The sequence below is a fragment of the Mya arenaria genome, chromosome 16 (genome assembly GCF_026914265.1).
Source record: "Mya arenaria isolate MELC-2E11 chromosome 16, ASM2691426v1".
Classification (NCBI taxonomy): domain Eukaryota; kingdom Metazoa; phylum Mollusca; class Bivalvia; order Myida; family Myidae; genus Mya; species Mya arenaria.
In genome coordinates, this window is record NC_069137.1 from 12,765,945 (window position 1) to 12,791,004 (window position 25,060).

Consider the following 25,060-nt stretch of genomic DNA (forward strand, 5'->3'; position numbering starts at 1 on the left):
ATGTATTGTGTATTAAAAAATCGCAGTTTTCCAACAATTGAGTTTCGCTCTATTGCGGTTATCCTACTTGACCGAATTGAAGGCATTGATGTCAAAAACAGCTAATTCTGATACATTTAACTTTTTAGAATTGACTAAATTGTCCTTATGTGAGTGTACTGCTTCAATGTATATGCAATGCGTTTGTTCCAGGAAGGACGAAACCATTCAAAAGTTGATTAAAGAGAAGTCAAGGTAAATTGTTTTATTAAGTCCTTATTAATTCATAAAAGGGAACTTCGGAGGCACACCAAGTACGCTATAACAGTTGATCAAGGTCAATATTAATGCCACATGACTAAAGGCCAAACAAACATTAAGCAAGAGACTCATTGCTGCAGACAGCAGTCAATATTAACAGGTATCAAATTACCTAAACTTTGGTTGGGAAACACTTACTCAACCTTCGGTTGTCCGGTTAGCGCAGTGGTTAGCGCACTCGCTTCTCATCTAGGCGACCCGGGTAAGATTCCACCTCGGGCGCATGTGAATTTGGTTCGTGGTCACCAAGCCGGACAAGTGTTGTTTGTTTTTTTCCGGGTTCTCCGGTTTTCCCACAACACAATACCACAATCTCGGGTAAAATCGGGCCAACGAGTGTGATTAATATAATGTTGTAAAAATTGTTTCAAAATCAATTTACATTAAATATGTTTAAACTAACGTTGTTGTAACTGTTCAGATTCCTCATATTTAAATTGTGTTATGGTGTCGCCTCATTTCATTTGGATATCAGTCAGTGTTTCAATTTTAGTGCATTAGAATAAGATATTTTATTAGATGTTATGCAGAAAAAAACTACGAGCAAATATATGTTTGGCCATGATTCAACGCGGAATGGAAATTATTTATTTACTCCTTTTGTTTAAAACCTAAAGCTTATACTGGAATAGTAAAATAAAATCATCTTCTTTTTAAAAAGTATTGTTGAACTATTTGGATTATAATAAGTTTGTTCCAGGAAGGACGAAACCATTCAAAGGTTGAATGAAAAGAACTTCAGGTAATTTGTTATATTATATACCCATCATAAATCACGCGATACATATCGCAAACTACGGTAGTCCGTATTCCACTCCAGTGCAACACGGCCGTATACCACTCTTGTGACGTCACGCCATAACAAGTTTCGTTGCGCGATGGTAAAATGACATAATAAAACAAAGTAGTGCGTTAAAATCGTCGTTAACATGACATTTATTATGAAAACATGTGGCTTTTAAGTGATCTAACCAGCAATGTATATAATAAAAGGGTTACTCGCGCCTCGTGAAATCCGAATCTGCAAAAATCCAGTGGTCGAATACAACCTTCCGGATCATAAAGCAGTACTGATATCCCTATTTTATCAAGTCCTGATTATTTAAAAAAAATAGTGGTCCTTCGCATCCCGTTGGGCGTAAGTGGTCATCGAATACCAGTAAGCTGTCAATGGTCCTTCCCTAACTGTTGGGCGTTAGTGGTCATCAACTTCCAGTTAGGTGTAAGTGGTCCTTCCCTTCCTGATGGGCATAAGTGGTCATCAAATACCAGTTTGGCACAAGTGGTCTTTCCCTACCTGTTGGGTGTTAGTGTTCCCCAAATATAAGTTTGTAACTAATGGTCCTTCCCTACCAGTTGGGCGTTTGTGGTCATCAAATATCAGTTTTGCTTAACTGGTCCTTCCCTACCTGTTGAGCGTTAGTGTTCCTTCGCTTTCTGTTGAGCGTTTGTGGTCATCAATTAATAAATAGGCTTTAGTGGTCCTTCCATTCCTGCTGGGCTTAAGTGGTCATAAAATATCAGTTAGCTGTTAGTGGTCCTTCGCATCCTGATGGGCGTTAGTGGTCATCAACTATTAGTTTTGGCACCAGTGGTCCTTCCCTACCTGTTGGGCCTTAGTGGTCAGCAAATACCAGTTTAGCACTAGTGGTCCTTCCTACCTGTTGGGCGTGAATGGTCATTAAATATCAGTATGGCACTAGTGCTCCATTCCTATTTGTTTGGCGATAGTGGTCACCAAATAACAATTGGGCCTTAGTGTACCTTCCCTACCTGTTGGGCGTAAGTGGTCATTACATAACAATTTGGCGTTAGTGGTTCTTCCCTATCTGTTTGGTGTTAGTGGTCATTCCCTTCCTGTTTGTAGTTATTTGTCATCAAATAACAGTTGGGCGTTAGTGGTTCTTCCCTATCTGTTTGGTGTTAGTGGTCATTCCCTTCCTGTTGGGAGTTAGTGGTCATCAAATGAATGTTGGTCGTAAGTGGTCCTTCCCTACCTGTTGGGCCCTAGTGGTCATCAAATATCAGTTAGCTATTGGTGGTTCTTCGCATCCAGTTAGGCGTAAGTGGTCACCAAATACCAGTTTGGGGAAAGTGGACCTTCCCTACCTGTTTGGCGGTGGTGGTCATCCATTCATAGCTGTGCGTTATTTATACTTTCTTTCCTGCTGCGCGTAAGAGGTAATCCACTTGGGAGTTAGTGGCCCTTACCTTCCTGTTTGGCGAAAGTGGTCATCCACTCACAGATTGGCGTTAGTGCTGATTCACTAACCTTTTGGCGTTAGTGGTCCTTAAAATCATGTTAGGCGTTAGTGGTCATACACTTACAAACGTAAGTGGTCATCGGCATAATGTTAAGCATAATTGGTCCTCACCTTACTGTTTTGCATTAAGAGTAATCCTGCCACAGATGGTCATTATTTTGTCCTCCCCTGCCTGTTTGGCGTTAGTGGTTAATCTTCAACTGTTGGGCTTTTATGGTCGTCTACCAACAACTTGGCGTCAGTGGTATTTCCCTTACTCTTGGAGGTTAGCGGTTATCCAGTAACATTTAGGCCCTTGTACTAATACTACTAAATGGAACTAAAGAGCCAAGACTAACACGCTTTAACATTTGATCAAGGCAAAGTTTAATGGAACATGGATAAAGACCAAAATTGCTACAGTAATCAGTCATTTTTAACTACTATCAAATTACCATAACGTTCGTTAGGAAGCACTTACTCAAACTTGTTATAATTATTGAGATTCATCAATTCATGGTTCAGCGTAAGCGGTCCTCCTCTGACTTTTGGGGTGTAGTTGTTTTGTTTTTACAGTATGGGGTAAGTGGTGGTCCCTTTAGGTGGTTTTGGCCCTTCAGTTATGCGTTAGTGGTACTCTGACAGTTGAGATAAGAAGTTTTTGCCTTTACAGTCGGGCTTTAATAGTCCTACCCTGACAGTTTTGATTTAGTTGTTTTGCCCATACAGTTGTCGTAAGTGATCCTCCCCAGACAGTTGGCATTAATGGTTGTGCACTTACGGTTGTCGTAAGTGATCCTCCCCAGACAGTTGGCATTAATGGTTGTGCACATAAAGTTGTCGTAAGTGATCCTCCCCAGTCAGTTGGCATTAGTGGTTGTGCACTTACGGTTGTCGTAAGTGATCCTCCCCAGACAGTTGGCATTATTGGTTGTGCACATAAAGTTGTCGTAAGTGATCCTCCCCAGACAGTTGGCATACATGGTTGTGCACTTAAAGATGTCGTAAGTGATTCTCCCCAGACAGTTGGCATAAATGGTTGTGCACTTAAGGTTGTCGTTATTGGTTCTCCCCAGACAGTTGGCATTAATGGTTGTGCACTTACGGTTGTCGTTATTGGTCCTCCCCACACAGTTGGCATAAATGATTTTGCACTTACAGTTGTCGCTATTGATCCTCCCCAGACAGTTGGCATAAATGGTTGTGCACTTACAGTTGGTCGTTATTGATCCTCCCAAGACGGTTGGCATAAATGGTTGTGCACTTACAAGTGTCGTAAATGGTCCTCCACAGACAGTTGGAATAAATGGTTGTGCACTTACAGTTGGACGTTATTGGTCCTACCCTGCCTGTTGGGATTCAGAGGTTTTGCACTTGCAGTTGGACGTTAGTGATCCTCCCTTGACAGTTTGGCGTTATTGGTTCTCACCTTGCTGTTTATATTAAGTAGTTTAGCATTGACATTTTGGCGTAAGTGTTCCTTCCCTGGTAGTTGGGATTTAGCGGTTTTGCACTTCAGTTGGGCGTTAAAGGTCCTTCCCTGGTAGTTGGGATTTAGCGGTTTTGCACTCGCAGTTGGACGTTGTGATTCTCCCCCTGACAGTTTGGGTTAATTTATTTTGCCCTAACAATTAATTTTACAGAGTAAATTTCGAACATTTATTTATACTGAATTTTATCTATATTCAGGTTATGCTTGGTATGTTTGCTGATTTGCATTGCGATAGCAGTTTTCCTTGGGTTCAATACAACTCAACTATCAACAGAATGTCCAGATAGAAAATGGTAATGCTGGAATGGCAACCCTTACTTGTACAAATACTACTACTACTACTACTACTACTACTACAACTACTACTACTACTACTACTACTACTACTACTACTACTACTACTACTACTACTACTACTACTACTACTACTACTACTACTACTACTACTACTACTACTACTACTACTATTACTACTACTACTACTACTACTACTACTACTACTACTACTACTACTACTACTACTACTACTACTACTACTACTACTACTACTACAACTACTACTACTACTACTACTACTTCTTCTACTACTACTACTTCTACTACTACTACTACTACTACTACTACTACTACTACTACTACTACTACTACTACTACTACTACTACTTCTACTACTACTACTAATACTACTACTACTACTACTACTACTACTACTACTACTACTACTACTACTACTACTACTACTACTACTACTACTACTACTACTACTACTACTACTACTACTATTACTACTACTACTACTACTACTACTACTACTACTACTACTACTACTACTACTACTACTACTACTACTACTACTTCTACTACTACTACTACTACTACTTCTACTACTACTACTACTACTACTACTACTACTACTACTACTACTTCTACTACTACTACTACTACTACTACTACTACTACTACTACTACTACTACTACTACTACTACTACTACTACTACTACTACTACTACTACTACTACTACTACAACAACTACTACTACTACTACTACTACTACTACTACTACTACTACTACTACTACTACTACTACTACTACTACTACTACTACTTCTACTACTACTACTACTACTACTTCTACTTCTACTACTACTACTACTACTACTACTACTACTACTACTACTACTACTACTACTACTACTACTACTACTACTACTACTACTACTACTACTACTACTACTACTACTACAACTACTACTACAACTACTACTACTTCTACTACTACTACTACTACTACTACTACTACTACTACTACTACTACTACTACTACTACTACTACTACTACTACTACTACTACTACTACTACTACTACTACTACTACTACTACTACTACTACTAATGAGATAAATCCGAATATTATATCATGAATAAAAATTGAATTATATTATTCCATAATATGTAATACCTAACGAAATAATGAAACATTGTTATTTGTTTCAGTAACATTTCAATACAGGGGAACACGTTTATATCCGGGTATGTAGCTTTGTACGTTCTCTGACTTATATTCATAATAATTTTATAATAATTATTGATAAAAAAGTTTTCTTTTTGTTTTATCAAAATGTGGCCAATATAAGTACTTTATATAGTTTTATTAGTTTTATTCTCAAACAAAAATTAATACAGTCGGATAATTGAAATTATTAAGATAGATTGCAATATCATTTCTGGTGTTTTATATACACTTTTAAGATTGGTGCGTTATGTTAAATAACAATGTTTTAACTACATTGTAAAAATATATATAATTTAAAAACTGATCGAAAATCATATATAACATATTTGGCTACTTAGGTAAATAGAATACGCATTTACATTTCACAGGCCTGATAAATTCTGCAAAAATTAGAAATTAGTTAGGTAGAAATTCCAGAAATATTGTTTGTACTACTACTTCTCTTGAAGATGATTTCTATTAAAATAAACCATCTTAGCAGCTCTTGTTCGGTCAGTAAACACGTCAACGTAGGATACGTGTGTATACATCGAACTCGACGTGATACAGATCACCAGAAAAGCGTCCTATCATAATATACCATATATAGCCGTCGGTTATCATCCGTATCATATACTTTACCTCTTGGACAACTAACAATTGCTAAAGACACATGATGTTGGCAGTTCAATGTCAGTGTTTAAGCTTGATTTTATCCGAGACTTCGGATTGTTATCATGTTTTTATAGGTATGAAAGCTATAATAAAAGGATGACGCTTGCATTACTCAGCATGCTGAAAAGATCTGAGATGAAATTGCCTGTATTTCCTATTATTTTACACTAACGTACACAGAAATTACAGATGTGTTGTGTAGAGATTATACAGTATATACTTATTTATGCTGTTTATATGTTGTTTATATACAGTTTATGCTGCGTATAAACGATATAACATCTTTAAAAGGAATATTTTACCTAACCTTTTGTGTTTCAGTCAATAAAAACATATGCTAAGTCTAGAAATAGCGAAATGGATTCTATCTGAATGGGTACGGACCAGCAGATACCGAGATAAAGACAGTGGAATAATCTATCACAAAGAACAAGAAAACCAAACTGTTAGTCACCCCACATAGACCCCACAGGCATATGAAGTAGAGAAATACACGTAAATCACCACACACGGACGACACACGCATCAAAATTATCGATGAAATAACCATATGGAATGCTGAGTAAAATACAAGTTTGCTGTGGATTTCAAGTGTTGACATTGTTGTTTGGATTGTAAAATACCGTGTATCTTTTTTTGAACAAATCTCGTTTTATATACCTGAACATGTATGAAGGATTGTATTTGTATGAATGTAAGAATTCCATTGTGTCAAACCACTGGCTGTAACGTGACTTTATAAAAACCTAGTGATCCCAAATAATTGTGGAAGTACTTAAAAGGGTCTAAGTAGGTGTTTATCAACATGTAAACACAAATGACCAACAGATCATTAAAGATAGAGTTATGGCAGATGATATTTTGGTTATGTTTTTTAAAACTCAAATCTGAAATAAAATTACCAATTGTGCAGTAGTTCGAAGTGAAAAGAAAAGGTTTACTCTATTTATGTATAAACGCCTTTTCTTCGCACTAAACCCTTTCATATTATTCCAATATATTATTGGGTCATGAGGCATAATGTGTTTCCATTGGCGTTCTATTGATAGTTTAAAGCGACGTTAAACTCGGTTTTGTGTTTGTGCCTTCCACTTTGTTAAAGCATGTGATTTGAGTCTTCGACTTTGTTTAACTTCGTGGTTTGAGCCTTCGACTTTGTTAAAGCTTGTGGTTTGAGCTTTATACTTAATATTGGATGTTACGCATGTTCGCCTCATTTTAGTATGCCGTTTTACTATACAATACACATCAACTCCTTTATAAGTCACCTCAATTTGCTGTTCAGTAACCATTTCTTTAAACGCAGTATTTTAATGTTTATTTATCTACTTTTATCTGCATGGTGACATAGATTCATTGAACTAAAGTATGATTTATCCTATGACAGTCAAGCTTATATTATTCGAGATGTGTTTAGAATGTTATAAGAATTGTATTCATTCTATAAATAGTTGTTTTAGAATAGAAAATTTAGGTATAGATAATGTTTTATGTAATTTTCGATTTTGTATATATGGGCAAACTTCTTTTATCTGGATTCTTTTGTAAATTTCAAGTTTCTTAAAAAAAAAATCCTTATCAAAGATTGAGCATTAAATTGAATTATCAATGTCTTGGATCTTACAACGTTATTATGTAAGAAATACAGTTCAAGCCTGCTTGAAATAATGCTGACTGTCTTATGTATGTGAAATTTCTTTTGTTAACTGGTAGTGAATACATGTTGTTGTTTTCTTAAATGTGTTACTCATTTCTCTTTCCCTGTTGCCTTTGGTAGTAGTAACAAAAGTATATGTAGACACGCTTGATGATGCCAAGTGCATCTCTTCTAGAGAATTATCACATGCAATAGTACGAGGGGGTACAGGTGGATTTATTTCAAGCGGGTATAGAGGAGAGACAGTAAAGCACATTCAAGAGAACTAGCGCATGCAATAGTACGAGGGTGTACAGGTGGATTAGTTTGGAGGGGAAAAAGGAGAGCCTGTAAACCGTATTCAGCGCTCGGATCGGGATAATAATTTTTTTTATCGTAAATGCATTCGCCCTATGAGATAAATGTTGATATTCAACTCTAAAACTGTCGCTTTATTGGATATAAATGTATTGAATATCGCAACCGTAGAAAATAATATTTGCAACAATATCCCAATACTCTTTATACTCAAATATGTGGTTTTGAATCTTGTAACCAAAAGTACGGTCGTAGACGGTAGGCAATATGTCAGCGTTTAATATTGTTTGTTTTCTTCCTGGAAGAGCATATATTCAAATATTTTAGACAATATTTTAAGAAATAAAATGATATGCCAAGGTATATGCAATCGTTTTGGGATAAAAAAAACCCGCTTCAACGTATCATTGTTACTAAGGATTATCCCGAACGAGTTTACCAATGGGTATGAAACATCCAAATACTATTGGGACAATTTGTGACATTCAACATATCTGAGAACTGGACATAAATGGTTCCCAATGTCAAAGTTTCTTGTAAGAATTCATTGTTTACGTTAATGTAAAATCATAAATAACCGTTATAATATTTAACATAATTTCCCTGAGTTTTCTCAAAACTCATAAAAGAAATTGATTTATACAAAAAATACAGTGTGCTTAGCTTGATTATGTTATGGTGGACTTGTGATCGTTTGAGGAATTAAGCCAAGATGTATTGTATGAACTGACACGAAATAAACAGGTTGCAGTATCCTTTTTATGTCGAGCCCACTTCCGGAGAGCTCGAAATAGTTACCACAATGGCGGTTCAGTGTACGTGCCCGAGTCCTTTTGTGCTCATGTGCGTTAGCGAACACGTAGGTTCGTGCGGTTTCTTTCAAGTGTTTCTCATATGAAAAGCGTACAAACCCCATTTCTATAGGAAAAAAGACTAGGTAACACCTGATAATCATTTTTGTTAAATTTATTTTATTTCGGCTTGTCCGGGTTTCGGTTCACCCAATAACTCATGCTCCTTGCTTGATGAACTTTCCAAATGTACGACCTAACATTGTATTAGGTAATAGTCAGTCATTTCGAATTTAGAATTATGGTCCTTATCGGAGCCAGCATTACCATTAAACAATGAAGAATACATTAAAGCAAACAATATAACCTTAAAACGACTAGATACAGCCATACATGCGAACGAGTGATTATAGTCGGAACAACAGTGCACACATCAACAAGATGCAAACATGACCTGCGAACGAATGAATGCAATCAGAACAACAGTGAACACAACAATTAATTACAGACATGACCTGCGAACGAATGATTTTATATTCTGAACAGCAGTGCACAAAACAACTAGATAACTTAAAAAATGCACTTTTCCACTAAGTTGAAAATTTAACAGAAGTTGTTTTATGAACAATTACATGTTAACTATATTATATTGAAATAACAGCTCGAATGTATATTTTGTATTTACAAATACATTTACATTTCGGAGTATCATTTATACAAAAAGTAGATTTTACATATGTCGAGAGAAAGAAAGCACCCAGTATTGTTTCAATAAATTGCATTTCCTTAGTTGCAATCCTATTAAATTCCGTTCCAAAGATGCATGTATTATGTGATATTTATTAGGTTTGACGGGGATATTTTCGGAGTTAAAATCAGTTACAAAGACAATTATTGTGCCAACGCATGTTAAATTAAGCTTTAAAATATGTTTTGTCATTTTATTCAAAAAATAAGAAAATAACTTATGTTAGGAAATTATCACGATTACCCGCCCAGACATCTTTGATGTACTGGATGTACAGAAACAAATAACAGACTGACCATAATAACTATCATCTTACTTTGCAGATATCTTTAACAGTATACCTGGTAGAAAAACCTGGAATATAATACGTTTTCGATCAACTTCAAGCTCGCGATCCTGTGCTAAGGCGTTAATCGAAACATTTATTGATATTGATATATTGTAAAAATGTAATCTATGTAAGAAATCGGGATCACAATATCAATTATGTGTAGATGTAATGGTACTTATGAACAAACGGAATAACTTAAAACAGTTAAACATGTGCACGTTCCCATAACAACGTAAACCAAATTGCAAACCTAATTTATCAGTGTCTTGAACAGATTTTCCATATGTTCGATATCGCTTGATAACCCGCTTTGGAAGCGCCATTCGGTATAAATGCATAGAATATTTATTGCTTATTTTATATTCAAAGGCTATATTACATTAACGGGCTATCTTAGATCTAAACATTATACATACCGGTAATTGATGCGTTGCATCGCATTATTAGATATCTTTGCGCTTATAGTCGCCGAATCTTTCTGTGTTAAATCGAAGACAATGTTTATTTGAGTGTGTTTGACGCCGACCTCAATGGTTGTCTGGTTGTCTGACGGAACAAGCTGGAAGCCTAAAACACCGATACATCTTAATGTTAGATGTCGAAAACAAATCATTGTGTAAGTATGGATTATGATCAATAGATCGGGTTACGGTCCTAAATCGCACATGTCAGAGAGCATTGGAGTTATCGTGGTCGGGTGGCTCAGTTTGTAGAACGCCTGACTATCGAGCATGGGGTTCCGATTTCGATATTTTATGAGCCTGTGACGGAACATAACTGACCGTTGTTTATTGAGAAACATTAATCAAATGAATGTAAGGTCAAACTAAAAGGGTTTTAAATACTAAACTGGTCAAAGTAAATATCCGAGGGAATGGTTAGTAATGTGTTATATGAATCAGATACATTTACTTGTGGACTTGATTGGAGTTCTGCATCATGTAGTGTACACTGTACATGTCAAAGCGTTTAGCTGAAATCGAGGACACATGTAAAATGTGTGTCTACGTCACAAAGGTTTAAGAATGCACATCGAAAGTGAGTTTATGAGTATCATGTTTACAAATGAATTGTATAATCTCGCGAGGAACGCGTCAACGGGCCTACACGGCCGAGAGGGTATTCTTAAACTATTTATAACGAAGCGCTCAATAGAACATAAATGAGTTTATGAGTATCATGTTTACACATGAATTGTATAATCTCGCGAGGAACGCGTCAACGGGCCTACACGGACGAGAGGGTATTCTAAAACTATTTATAACGGAGCGCTCAATAGAACATTGACGGTTCGATTGTATAAAAATTAACTGATTTTTTCAACTTTTGTGTGGTATCATCTTTCAAAAACTCATGCAAACATTCCTTAATTTCTACAAATTAGGCCGCAATTTAAAAATGAAGTGCCTTATCGTTGTCATGGACCTATAAACTATGGATTGGCAACTCTCATCTGTGTTGATGCGATCATCTCAAACTCACGCGTGCAACGGGATTTCATTCCGAGATCTTACCGTGTGGTTATTTTCGAGACGCCCGACATCGGCCGAATACATACATGTAGGAAAACATTAATTAAAATTGACTCAAATGCGTGGTACTTTCATTTGAGTTGCTAAAAGTCCAATTGAGTCTGATTAAAACACAGTTATTAGTTATAATTAAATCAATAACGAACAAGGCATTATTAGCAGAGTTGGCGGAAATAACCGAAGATCGCCGTTAATCACCGATCGGAGATTCGGCGGAAGTTTTCGATATTTGCCGAGTTCGCGCTAAGGATTGTGGGTAAATTATTATTTCTTATCGTTTCATCGATATGTGGCAGTTGCCAATCCATGGTTTATAGGTCCGTGTCGTTTTTTCATGTAACATGTGCAAAACGTAAGTTTTCTCCCTGACTTTAAAGGTTTGCCCACAGGAAATACGGCTATTATAAGAGGTAGAAGGTTTTTTAACTCTCCTACTAATACAATTGAGTCAAACAGTTTGTTTTATTCCCTGTTATTTTTTTTTTTGCACTAACATAGTGTGTAGAGATAATACAATAGATCGTTGCTGATATTCTGCTAAATGATAAACAGATGACGGGTTGTTAAAGGAATACAATAAATTACCGTTCTTGTTTCAGTCCATCAAGACGTCGTGGTATGAGCTGAGTTCAAATGAAACCAGAAGCGGTACTTGCGATTTATGGGAGCCGTTATACATTTGAAGTTGTTCGTCATGTTAATGTTTTATTTACATTGATTTTATTTTGTCACTCAGTAAATGAGTAAGTGGATTGGTGTTAATATGTTATAATAAAACTAGGCAAAGATACGATGATCAATATGTAAGACTGCCGAGGCATCTTCAAACTCATTTTACAATATATATATTGTCGAAACAAAACTTTGAAAGCATCCCTTTATGACCTGTTTTTACATTTCGTTGTTTTTTTTTTAAGTCCAGCGCAAAGCGTTGGTCTTTAAGTCCTTGTACTGTAAAATGCTATTTTATGCATTGAGTTTCGGAATGTCTGCTTTGGATTTTCGAAACTAATCTGATATGCATGTTTATTGTCGTAACTGCACACGATGATTAGTAAAAGCGACATATCTGTTTAAAAAAGCAGCACTTTAATTTGTAGTTTCCTAGGATTTCCTGGGTATAGTTAACAAGTCGGGTTATATGGGATATGGCATATACACCTTGTTCATTTGACTGCACCAAACCAATCGGATAGCATCGCTGAAGTAGAATAGAAGGTGAGATTCATATATTTATTATGTGACAACTTTCCACCCCCACCCTGTAACGACCGAATTACGGCCTGCCGGATTAGTTGCTTGATAACACCGGTAAAAGTGCACTTTTTTGCTTTGTAATGGAAATAATGTTGTCTCCATTCGTTTTTAAGCGATCAAATACTAGTTTTACATTTCATCATTGATCGAAATAGGTGTGTTTCCGCCGGATGACACAATCTCACACAAAGGTATTTGCGAAAGCCGTTAAAAAGGCTTGTCTGAACACAAGTTTGGTCTTTATTCTTGTATAACTTAATATTTAAATGTGTGTACAAATCGATGTAGATGAAAGCATTTGTATACATTTCAAACAGTTAGTGTTTACTAACATAATAACGCGAACTAATTTTAGTTCAATGTTGGCATTAAATAGTTCCTTTGGTATTTGTATATGATTTAGTAATCTTAGTTATAGAATGCTGCTATTGACAGTTTCAGGGAGTATTACCAATGTTACACTTTTTTTGTATTGTCAATCTAAAAATCAACAGGGACAAGCAAAGTATCCTTAATGTAATCAATGCTTTGATTTAATGCACAAGAACCACAGACAAAACACAAAGGTCTGTGTGTGGTTTTGTGTGTGTGTGTGTGTGTGTGTGTGTGTGTGTGTGTGTGTGCGTGTGCGTGCGTGCGTGCGTGCGTGAGTGCGTGAGTGTGTGTGTTTGCGTGTGTGTGCGTGTGTGTGCGTGTGTGTGCGTGTGTGTGTGGTCTGTGTGGTCTGTGTATGGTCCGTGTGTGGTCTGTTTGTGGTATGTGTTTCGTCTCTGTGTGGTATGTCTGTTGTTTATGTGTGTGTGTGTGTGTGTGTGTGTGTGTGTGTGTGTGTGTAGTCAGTGTATGTGGTCTGTGTGTGGTCTGTGTGTATGGTCTGTGTATGGTCCGTGTGTGGTCTGTTTGTGGTATGTGTGTGTGTGTGTGTGTGGTGTGTGGTCTCACATTGGCAAACTTCCTATGAATATTGTAATATGTGTTTACGAAGGTTGTTGTTTGAAGGACGATATTTGCACTGAAACCATTCAGTAAATTAAAAAAAAAACTACAAAAACTACGGTGACAATCGGAAGAAGATAAGACTAAATCTGGAGCCCTCAATCACATACACAAATGTAAGTCTATATTTTAAATATTTATTATATCTAAAATGTATTTCTTATATGACGATACTTTGACAAGCAACCACACGGCATTATTAATTGTGTAGTCGTATAGTTGTGTATCAATTTGTATTAGAAAAATCAAGATAAACGACTCGTTTTTAAGCAACGCTGATTTAGACAATGTGAAAAGGCAAACATAATGAAACGTTGATAAGCGCCATTCACAGAAACACAAACTGGCAGGTAAACAGTATTGAGAAGCTATTTCCTCGTCAGAAATTGTTTTTGATTGTTGGAGGGTTTATAAGTTTATTGCAAAGTTGAAGCAGCATGACCCTGAACAACATATCAAGGAAAATATCAGTAATATAATGGACATATCTGGGAGATATCTAGAGAAAAATAATTAACGTAGTAGACATATCTAGGCGATATCTAGAGAGATAGCATAAACATGATAGGCATATCTAGGTGATATCTAGGGAAATATCATTAATATAATAGACATATCTGGGTAATATCTAGGGAAATGTCATTAACAAAATGGACATATCAAGGCGATATCTAGGGAAATATTAGTTACATATTGGACATATCTAGGTGATGTATAGGGATTATTTTAACATAATAGACATATCTGATAAAAAATGGACATATTTAGGTGATATCTATGGAAAATCGTAAACATAATATGCATATCTAGGCGATATCTAGGGAATAATCATTAACATAAAAGACATAGCTAGGCAATATCTATGGAAATATAATTAACATAATGGACCTATCTAAGCAATATCTAGGGAAATATCATTAGCATAATGGACCTATCTAGGCGATATGAGACGTCAAAAGAATCAAGACAGGCAGGTATGATATGTTATATATCAGGGAACATGGTCTGCATAATAAACAATGGTAATATGGTATTCATCAATTAAAAACAGTTAAAATCGACGATATCAAACAACAACTACAACAACAACAATGTCAAAAATTAATACAATATATAGCAACGTGGCACTAAGGAGTAAACAATTTGCCGATTTTAAGTAATTGTCGCTATGTCAACACGGGTAGAAAATACATTTTCTGAAACACAATGGCCAAGGCCAAGACAGAATCTATAAATATTAAGTTTGTCGCCAGTTGCGTGCTTTCGATAGCTGCTCCCGGTGAAAAGTTTGTCATTAAAATGGTAAAAGAGTAAATTTCATAATTAAAACTTTTAAGTAGTAAATGTTATTATTTGAATCGAAAATCATAGAGAAATTTATTTCCAGCTACCCAGTTGTCACTTACAATATTAAAACCTCTAAACTTATGGATGCACATTGCTGATGTAAATTCATCTGGCTTATAACCCCATATTGACGATCATCCATGAAAGGTGTAACAAACGCTTAGATAATTCTGGAAACACATGGTCTTAAACAAGGTCTTTATTGACCAGATGTCGGTTTAAATACTCGTGTATTTTAATGGCGTCACTTTCCATTGCAAAGAAAATTGTGCTTGAACAAAATGTTTTTCAGGACAGATCGTGTATTAAAAAATTGTTTCCATTTGGAAGTAGGTGTCATCTGCAGATCTAAATTGTTTACGTCAATGTTCCTTTGAATAATAGACTCGTCGTCGATTCCTAATTGTTGTCTGTACATATTCATTTCATTATCTAAAATACCCTCGACAAAAAATAAGCTCAGGATGTTTATTCCTGGAATGCATAAAGCAACGGTTATTGCACCCCACATTTTTTGAAAGCGTTCTTTTATAACCTTCATTTTTTCATCGATTGCTGACAGCGTTAAGGTAGATAGCGCCATAACCATCGCCTCCTTCTTGATATCCGGTATCTCGTCTGTCATTGTCTTCTGAAGATCTTCGAAGTCGTATTTCTTTACATCGTGAAGCTTTGTACTTATCAGGAAAATTGGTATCTTTTCGACAACTGCTTTTTTAAGATGCATCTCATCAGCTAGCTTTTCCATGTTGGCTGTTGTAGACTGCCTAATTTTTTCCATAACCACTTTCTTTTGAAACCGTTCAGCATAGTCAGACATTTCATTTTGCATGTCTATATCAATTTTTGTGCGAACAATGTAGACCTGGCGGTCTATCTTAAACACCTCTGACGCCAGCCAAGCATCGTTTTCAGTAAATCTTCCACAACCAACAATAATAAATAAATCGTATTTATCGAGATCAGTTTTTTCAACGTAAGTATCCTTCTTAAATTTCAGTGTTCCCACACCCGGTAGATCCCAATATACAACATTGTCGTACTGTGGATGCGGGTATGGTGTCGGCTGCAGAGTTGTTTCATCTACCCCGACCTTTGCCGCGAGTGGATGACTAGGTCTGATTCCACGCAGAGTGTTTATGAGGCTTGATTTTCCAGTACCCGCGGCTCCGGTGATAGCTATATTCAACTTCACATCCTTCCATCTGTTCAGTTCATGTTTCAGTACATCATGCATTCCTTGTATTCCGTTTTTGTTTATTGCGTCCTTAAACAGTTTCCTCAATGATCCGTTAGCCTTTTTCAAAGATTCTTTTGCCTGCGGAAATATAACATACAAAGATATATATGGAAACTTTTGTACACACACGCACGCACGCACGCACGCACGCACGCACGCACGCACGCACACACACACATACATATATATCTAATTTCTAGTAACTTGTATCCCGATAGGAAATAAACAGCTTTTTAAACCGGTGCAAGGGGGAAGGTTGGTGATGCTGAATTGTTGCAATTTCCGGTTCCAACTTAACTGACACAACTGTTATCTTCTCTGGACATATCTTTTTTCCCGACTAGAATATATTCAATTAAGTGTTCTAGCATTACCAGAACAATAAATATGACATTGGGTTTTTCACAATAGAAACAAATAACAGGAAAACGGTTTGAATACATTTGACAAATAATTTTATATAATTTAATTTTAAACATTCATTTTTAAAATGTACACGCTTTATGCAAAACGTATTTATCATAAATAAATATAAAAAACAACAACAACCGACCCATGATATACTCAACATACCTCGTTCTGAAATTGTTCAATATCTTCGTAATCCAAAGTGCTAGATCCAACTTCCATTTCGTTCATCAACGACTCCAGATTAACCCGGAGCACCTGTATTGAAATGGCTGTATTAAATGCTTTCCTATTGCCCAAGTATGGATTTTTGAGATAAGGGAAGATACGGGGACTGGCTCAGGAGATAAACATTTAACACATGACACAGACCATATTACAAGGCACAAGACCACGGCCTAACATGTAAAAGTACTTCATCTTTGATTTTGCCTAGTGTTTTACCAATAGACATATTATCTGCATGTTTCGTTTTATTTTGGCTGTAGTTTCTGTATTTACTTTTTAATACCAAATATGGTCGTAAGCCTAAAAACAGGTTTGTCATATTTCAAAAAAGTGTTTAGTTAATTAAATTGGGGCTTTCATTTTGTTTGAAAGTAGCAACGTATATGGGAGACATCATCTATCAGGTTTTTTGTCTACCAACTTAAAGCGTAATTTTGAAACTACAAAAAAGGATGCTCCCTATTAAAATGGTACTAATATAAAGAACACAGGGGCCATATTATCAACGCACGTTCCATTTCTCGAATAGTTTATTGTTTATCGTAATGAGATATACTTTCAAAAAGTAAGACTTGAAATGTTATACTTTATTTATTTGATTTCACAAGTGAAAAAGAAAATTTTATTTTTGATACTCCATTAGGATTTTACGTATATCCTGATCCTAAAATGTTCTGTCGTAATCTCGTTGATAAGAGGGCCCATGAACTCAATTGAACAATTTCTGTTTTTTACGCTTGACTGTAAGGAAACTGTTATTTTAGTTGGCATTATTTTTATATATCGCATATCATCATGCCATTATCACTGTGACGTCATTTTAAAACCTATAATTGCTATTTTGGAATTTTGAAATTTATGTTAAATCTTTATTTTATTCAGCATTTTTCTGACCTCCGAATCTGTTGTAGAGTCCGTTGAATCTTCCGTAGTGCTATTATCGCCTGCAGATGCCACTAAAGATAACTTGTGATCGTGTCACTTTTATTCGTATCTTGAGAAGATAAATCCCTTCGTGTACCCGTTGAAGACGGTTTGGCGTCTTTTGATGACTGAAGCCAACGCCAAACGACAACACTCATAGTCATCATGCTTATCAGGAAAGTGAAAAGTACCACTTGGTCCATCCTGAATAAAGAAAACATTCTCAATTAGTATAAATAAGGTACAATGTTTGAAATTGTGTTTACGGGTCGAGAAGCTAATCAGAGGCAACAAAACCACTCGATCGAGTATATTTGAAAATATATAATTACGCAGTACAACTTAGTAGATTCAATCCAAAGGCACATATCTCCTGATACAATTTTATATTGTTTTCATATCATCCATAGCTTTCCGGTCATCAGTCTCCTCTCTTAGATATTATGTAAGCAGCCTGGGTTTATAAGTGTTACTTAATATTTAAAACAGACTGTCACTATAGCAGTCGTAGTGTTACGCATACGTTGGTCGTAGTGTATCTAATTACTGTATGGTAATACAAGGATCGTGTTATGCATATGTTGGTTCTTGCAAATAAAATACAATCGCTTTTTGAGGTGCAAAAAGACTTTGTTATTTTGCATTAAATGAAAAGTAAATGAGATCAATGTCTTAGCAGCATACGCTCGTATTGTGTATTAATTATTTTATTTACGTTGCTAGTTCAACTGCTGAAAAGCAGTATCATAAAACATTATGTGAGCTATTTGTGTAAGCCAGTTCATTCAATGTCGCAGCTTAAACCGCTCTTTTCATGGCAATACCGTAAATTGTTGTAAATATAGGAGTTGTATATTGTCGTGCCCTTACACATTTGGTCGCTCATTGAAATTTAATATGTATGACGTCTATTTCAATCACAATGACACTACACTTCGGTAATTGCTTGACGACTTGCATGGGTTTTAGTGAAACAATGGCTTTGGTTGTTTCGGTTGAAGCCAAGCTTAAATAACCAAAATGTCAATAAGTATTCATGAGGCAAAGTCAATGCAATAAAAATGTAGTATAAACAACGTGAGGCAGAACTTTCAAACAATCTGTGTCTTTCAAACAATGTTTGTTATTTATAAAAAAAAACACACTCCATTGTTATTCATTTGGGAAGTAATTTCCGCTGATGTCTGATATAAAAATGGACAGATCGTCATTGTTTATTTTTTATTTGTTTTGTTTTGTCTCCCGAAAACACCAAAATTTTGCAATTGTTCCAGCTGCCCAGCACTTTTGTAGTACATACATTATAACACGACTGTATTATTTGAGTCTTCTGACGTTCTGTACGTTATCATTCATTAATGTTATCCAATAATTAAATTGAAATTAAATGATCTTGTCTAAAATGCAATTGATTTGCAAACAAAATCGATATTAAGAACAATCTGTATAACGTTTCTATTTCTTTTATTTCTTAAAAGGCACTCTTAGAACAAGAGTAGAAGTGTAACATTCAGCTCAATAGTCTTTTTCAAACCGGCAGTCATTTGTTAAAATATTTTCTAATTGCATTAAATCTTTACATTGTATATATAATCAACGATTATAAACAGACAGAAAATAATTGCATTTACAAATCTAAGCTTTGGCGATTTTTATGCCGTCTGAATTCACCCTAACTTACTGTGAAATGCTCAGAAATAAACTGAATAAAAATAGAAATTGTATCGGTCATCATAAACTAAACCAGAAATCCCATTTGTCAGTGTAAAAGAAGTCAAATAAAATAAAGAAATATCGGAAACGAACTATTTAGATCTCTGCATCTCTGTTTAAAAGTTGATTTTTTTTTCCAGCGAAAGATTTTTTCCTGGAAAGTAAAACAGATCATCTTTTAAAGGTAAGCACCACCAGTTAAACGCTAAATAGAGTATTCACATTGTTTTTCGACTTGATTGTTTTTGTGTACTACGGGCGTGCTTCCTTTCCCTTCCTTTCGTTGAGACCATCTTAAGCATTACATGTTTTCGGGTCGTGCTAGAATGTTGACCAATTAGATTACGATGTAGAAATAGAGAGATACTGCTGATCAATTGCTGACGATATAGATAAGGAAGGAAATTCTTACTAGTGAAATGAAAGTAGTAAGAATAGTAAGTTTATTTTTCAATATTTACTATTAGTTTGTTAAATATTAATTTTATAACAAAAATATTAAAATGCATACTGTATATTTTATAAGAGCGTGTAGTTGCAAACCACATGCAAACTCAACGTCGATCATTATAGTCTAAACGAATATTCTCAATAACTTAGTTCCTATTGGTCATATATTTACGCCCTACACTAAATCTAATAAAAAGCACATGGCGTGTCGTTACCTTTTTAGAGGTGAAAACATTTATGTATTGAAAAATAACACATGTTTAATCAAACATTGAACTCCTCTGTAACACTGTGCATGGTTTCAATATTACTTTTAAAAAGCTGCACTGACTCAGGAATTAACCAACAAAAATTTAACAAAAATCCAGCTCGATTAGATGTCGATCATTCAAACCATTCGAGAGATTCAAGGCAATACCAAAAATAAAGCAATGTACAGTATAAAACCATTGATTACCAAAATACCAAACAACTGTCTTCAATTTCTCATTTTAATTGGGAAAAATGATAACAAATTTATCAAACATTTATTTCAAATGTTTTCTTTTGAATCGTGAAACATATCTTATTGTCTTGAATCTAACTATGTAGATGTCGAACTAAAGACAAAAAAAACAAAAACGAATACACACTCAAGGGTTTGCCTAGACTGTTTTAAATCACTATTGTATTTGAACGCATCGTCTAGAATCTAGAAAACTTAAATAAACCAATATTCCTTTTTAATCAACTACAATAAACAAATATGCCTTATAATCAATATTCATCAATCACAATTTTGATGACCTAATAAAAATTAACCAGCGTAATTAATTAAACATTACAGAAATAATCTCCACTTCTTGTCAAGCAAAGCAAATTGTAGATATAACTTAACCTAGGTCTCTCAACTTTACTGATTTATTGATGGAACTTGCTTTAATTGCCGTAAGGTTTAATAGCCTAATTAATAATATGTAGGACCAATGAACAATTGAAATAGACAAACTTACATATAATTAATCTGCAATCCTTAAATTTACGGCAAACTATTCCAGGTTAACACTATTCGTTCATAAATTAAGTTAATTTTCTGAAAATACGTGGCAGCTGCAGAGCAAGCGATGCTTGAGAAATAACGGGGGTTTCCCCCATACTTAAGGCCGTACTTGAATAATTAGCTGGTTGCTGGAATCGGGGTTGAAAGCGATGTGTTCGTGTACAAATATACACCGAAGAACATTTCCTCAAATGTCTTTCTTGAAACTCAGTAGGTAGTTTAACTAGGTGGAGACACATATATCTTCACAATGTTAATACTGATATTAATATCTACTGATATCTTATATACATGTATCGTTGAGCGGGATGTGAACGCACACATGATGGTGTTTGTACATTTAAGCTAGATGTGAACGTATACATGCTGGTGTTTGTATATTTGAGCTGGATGTGAACGTAAACATGATGGTGTTTGTATATTTGAGCTAGATGTGTACGTATACATAATGGTGTTTGTATCTTTGAGCTGGATGTGCGTATACATGATGGTGTTTGTATCTTTGAGCTGACTGTGAACGTTTACATGATGATGTGTGTATCTTTGAGCTGGATGTGCATATACATGATGGTGTTTGTTAATTGTTGCTAATAAAAAATTGACCTTACCAGCAAAGTTAAATTTTATAGGCATAATTCCATGTGTATTTACGGTATCTTAACAATTATGTTTGTTTTTAATACGTGTTCCATTAAGTATTGACCTGAAAATATATGTCACGTGCCCAATTTAAAGGATACAGGTTTCGAAATAAGAAGGAACAAGTCAGCCGTTTTAGCAATGGTACACTATTTTGCTCGGGCGAACATAAACATGTTTGCTATGGATACGGTCTGACTGTTCCTCGACAGTGTTAACCCTAAAAAACATTGCGATTATTGTGACAATAAACTCATTGAGACCGTGTAGCAAATATCATTCTGCGATCGATATCATGTCGTACGGCCATGGGAAGCACAGGTAGCTAGCGCACCCGTCAACACGGTTCATAGTTATTCCGAACATTCCCTGAAAATATCCCGAACGGGACAACGAGTCATGGAGACTTATAACGATCTTGGCAATGGCATCATAAAAAATGAGGGTTTCTGAACGCAAGCGAAGGAAAGCAACTGTCACATGAATCCTCTGGAAGTCGATGATAAGTTTTAGCAACTTCAGAGATCCCAAACTACCTTACGTTGTTGCCTCTACTTTATCTAGTCGTTAAATTGCTTTAACTTCAATGCAAATAATTAAGTCAGAGTCTCCATGTGATAGTGGAAACTTACTTCATGCGTTTGCTCGCATTTATAAATTGTTAACTGTCCAATCATAATTAAGATGCAGGTTGGGAAGTCAGTGGATTTTGTGATTTATATAAGGTAATGGTTCAAAGTGACATCTGATATATAAAAAAACTATGATTGGAGCTCCACTTATCATTTCACTCGTCCATATCATGTAATTTTGAAGAAAAAAACGCTTATCATATAAATAATGTAGCCTTGTTTACAAAAACATCTATTTTTCTATTGTACAACTATTGACATGTTCTGATGCATATTGAAAACATTAATACTCAAACGCAAAATGTCCTAATCTTCAGGATTTGTGTAGCATCACGTACAGAAATATCACAGTTTCGTGTATCAAACGCTTTTCGAAGTCGACGAAATTTACGGCATTATCATAACATATGTCAACATAGCATTAAATAAAATGTCAATAATTTAGGTTTATATCTTCAACTACATTCTAACAAGTTATGCAATGCAAAGTTCAACAATATTAACACATATTTCATATACAAACTAATGCAATAAAGTGTGTATCAGTGATGCTTAGATTTCATTTTAAAATGAATGTTTTTTTATAATTCACCATTTAAATTTCAACCTTTATAGCCATTTTTATATTTTAACGTCATTCACGCTTATATCATACTACAAATATTGCAATTCCAAATTCAATATTATTTACGAATAATTAATAAAAATGCATATACAATGCTTACTGTTCACATTATTGATGCAATGTTTTACTAAAATACTGTAATGCAAATAAATATATGTACATATCATTCATGCAATAACTCATGCAATCAAGACAAAATTAACGCATATTGTATACATAAGCTAACGCAATGCAAGTTCGATTTTCTTTATTGTTGAAAATTTGCCTTCTTAGTCAAAACGTTTGTATACAAGGGTACAATGTGTGTCTGTATAAGTGGTAAACAATTCAGGTACAAGGAGTGTCTGTATACATGGTAAACAAGTCAGGTACAAGGAGTGTCTGTAGCAGTGGTAAACAAGTCAGGTACAAGGAGTGTCTGTATTTGTGGTAAACAAGTCAGGTACAAGGAGTGTCTGTATATGTGGTAAACAAGTCAGGTACAAGGAGTGTCTGTATATGTGGTAAACAAGTCAGGTTCAAGGAGTGTCTGTATACGTGGTAAACAAGTCAGGTACAAGGAGTGTCTGTAGCAGTGGTAAACAAGTCAGGTACAAGGTGTGTCTGTATATGTGGTAAACAAGTCAGGTACAAGGAGTGTCTGTATATGTGGTAAACAAGTCAGGTACAAGGAGTGTCTGTATATGTGGTAAACAAGTCAGGTACAAGGAGTGTCTGTATACGTGGTAAACAAGTCAGGTACAAGGAGTGTCTGTAGCAGTGGTAAACAAGTCAGGTACAAGGAGTGTCTATAAATGTGGTAAACAAGTCAGGTACAGGGAGTGTCTGTATACGTGGTAAACAAGTCAGGTACAAGGAGTGTCTGTATATATGGTAAACAAGTCAGGTACAGTGAGTGTCTGTATATGTGGTAAACAAGTCAGGTACAAGGAGTGTCTGTAGCAGAGGTAAACAAGTCAGGTACAAGGAGTGTCTGTATTTATGGTAAACAAGTCAGGTACAAGGAGTGTCTGTATACGTGGTAAACAAGTCAGGTAAAAGGAGTGTCTGTAGCAGTGGTAAACAAGGCAGGTACAAGGAGTGTCTGTATACGTGGTAAACTAGTCAGGTACAAGGAGTGTCTGTATACATGGTAAACAAGTCAGGTACAAGGAGTGTGTGTAGCAGTGGTAAACAAGTCAGGTACAAGGAGTGTCTGTATATATGGTAAACAAGTCAGGTACAAGAAGTGTCTGTATACATGGTAAACAAGTCAGGTACAAGAAGTGTCTGTATAAGTGGTAAACAAGTCAGGTACAGTGAGTGTCTGTATATGTGGTAAACAAGTCAGGTACAAGAAGTGTCTGTATACATGGTAAACAAGTCAGGTACAAGGAGTGTCTGTATACATGGTAAACAAGTCAGGTACAAGGAGTGTCTGTATTTGTGGTAAACAAGTCAGGTACAAGGAGTGTCTGTATACATGGTAAACAAGTCAGGTACAGTGAGTGTTTGCATGTACAAGGAGTGTCTGTAGCAGTGGTAAACAAGTCAGGTACAAGGAGTGTCTGTATATATGGTAAACAAGTCAGGTACAAGAAGTGTCTGTATACATGGTAAACAAGTCAGGTACAAGGAGTGTCTGTATATATGGTAAACAAGTCAGGTACAAGGAGTGTCTGTATACATGGTAAACAAGTCAGGTACAGTGAGTGTTTGTATACATGGTAAACAAGTCAGGTACAGCGAGTGTTTGCATGTACAAGGAGTGTCTGTAGCAGTGGTAAACAAGTCAGGTACACGGAGTGTCTGTATACATGGTAAACACGTCAGGTACAGTGAGTGTTTGCATGTACAAGGAGTGTCTGTAGCAGTGGTAAACAAGTCAGGTACAAGGAGTGTCTGTATTAGTGGTAAACAAGTCAGGTATACGGAGTGTCTGTATATGTGGTAAATAAGTCTGGTACAAGGAGTATCTGTATATGTGGTAAACAAGTCAGGTACAAGGAGTGTCTGTAGTAGT

General features: G+C 35.6%; 2 protein-coding genes across 7 annotated transcripts in view; one reads left to right on the plus strand and one right to left on the minus strand.

The window, feature by feature from the left end:
- Nucleotides 1-7,937, plus strand: part of LOC128222228 (golgin subfamily A member 6-like protein 2) — a 57,171-nt gene extending 49,234 nt beyond the window's left edge. For 5 of the 6 annotated variants that reach the window (XM_052931170.1, XM_052931169.1, XM_052931171.1 and 2 more), the window contains 5 exons: nt 193-234; nt 1,001-1,042; nt 4,233-4,328; nt 5,532-5,567; nt 6,526-7,937. In XM_052931170.1, coding sequence (XP_052787130.1) covers nt 193-234; nt 1,001-1,042; nt 4,233-4,328; nt 5,532-5,567; nt 6,526-6,532 — 223 coding nt within the window. In that variant the 3' untranslated portion in view covers nt 6,533-7,937. The remainder of the gene's footprint in view (nt 1-192; nt 235-1,000; nt 1,043-4,232; nt 4,329-5,531; nt 5,568-6,525) is intronic. The other variant, XM_052931172.1, reaches the window with a different exon arrangement.
- A 7,467-nt stretch (nt 7,938-15,404) lies between these two features.
- On the minus strand, nt 15,405-18,036 carry LOC128221409 (T-cell-specific guanine nucleotide triphosphate-binding protein 2-like). The gene is made up of 3 exons (XM_052930021.1): nt 17,931-18,036; nt 16,974-17,066; nt 15,405-16,478 (listed from the first exon to the last, which is right to left on the minus strand). The coding sequence occupies exons 2-3, from the start codon at nt 17,037-17,039 to the stop codon at nt 15,405-15,407; spliced, it is 1,140 nt and encodes a 379-aa protein (XP_052785981.1). The 5' UTR covers nt 17,040-17,066; nt 17,931-18,036.
- Nucleotides 18,037-25,060: the final 7,024 nt, after the last annotated feature.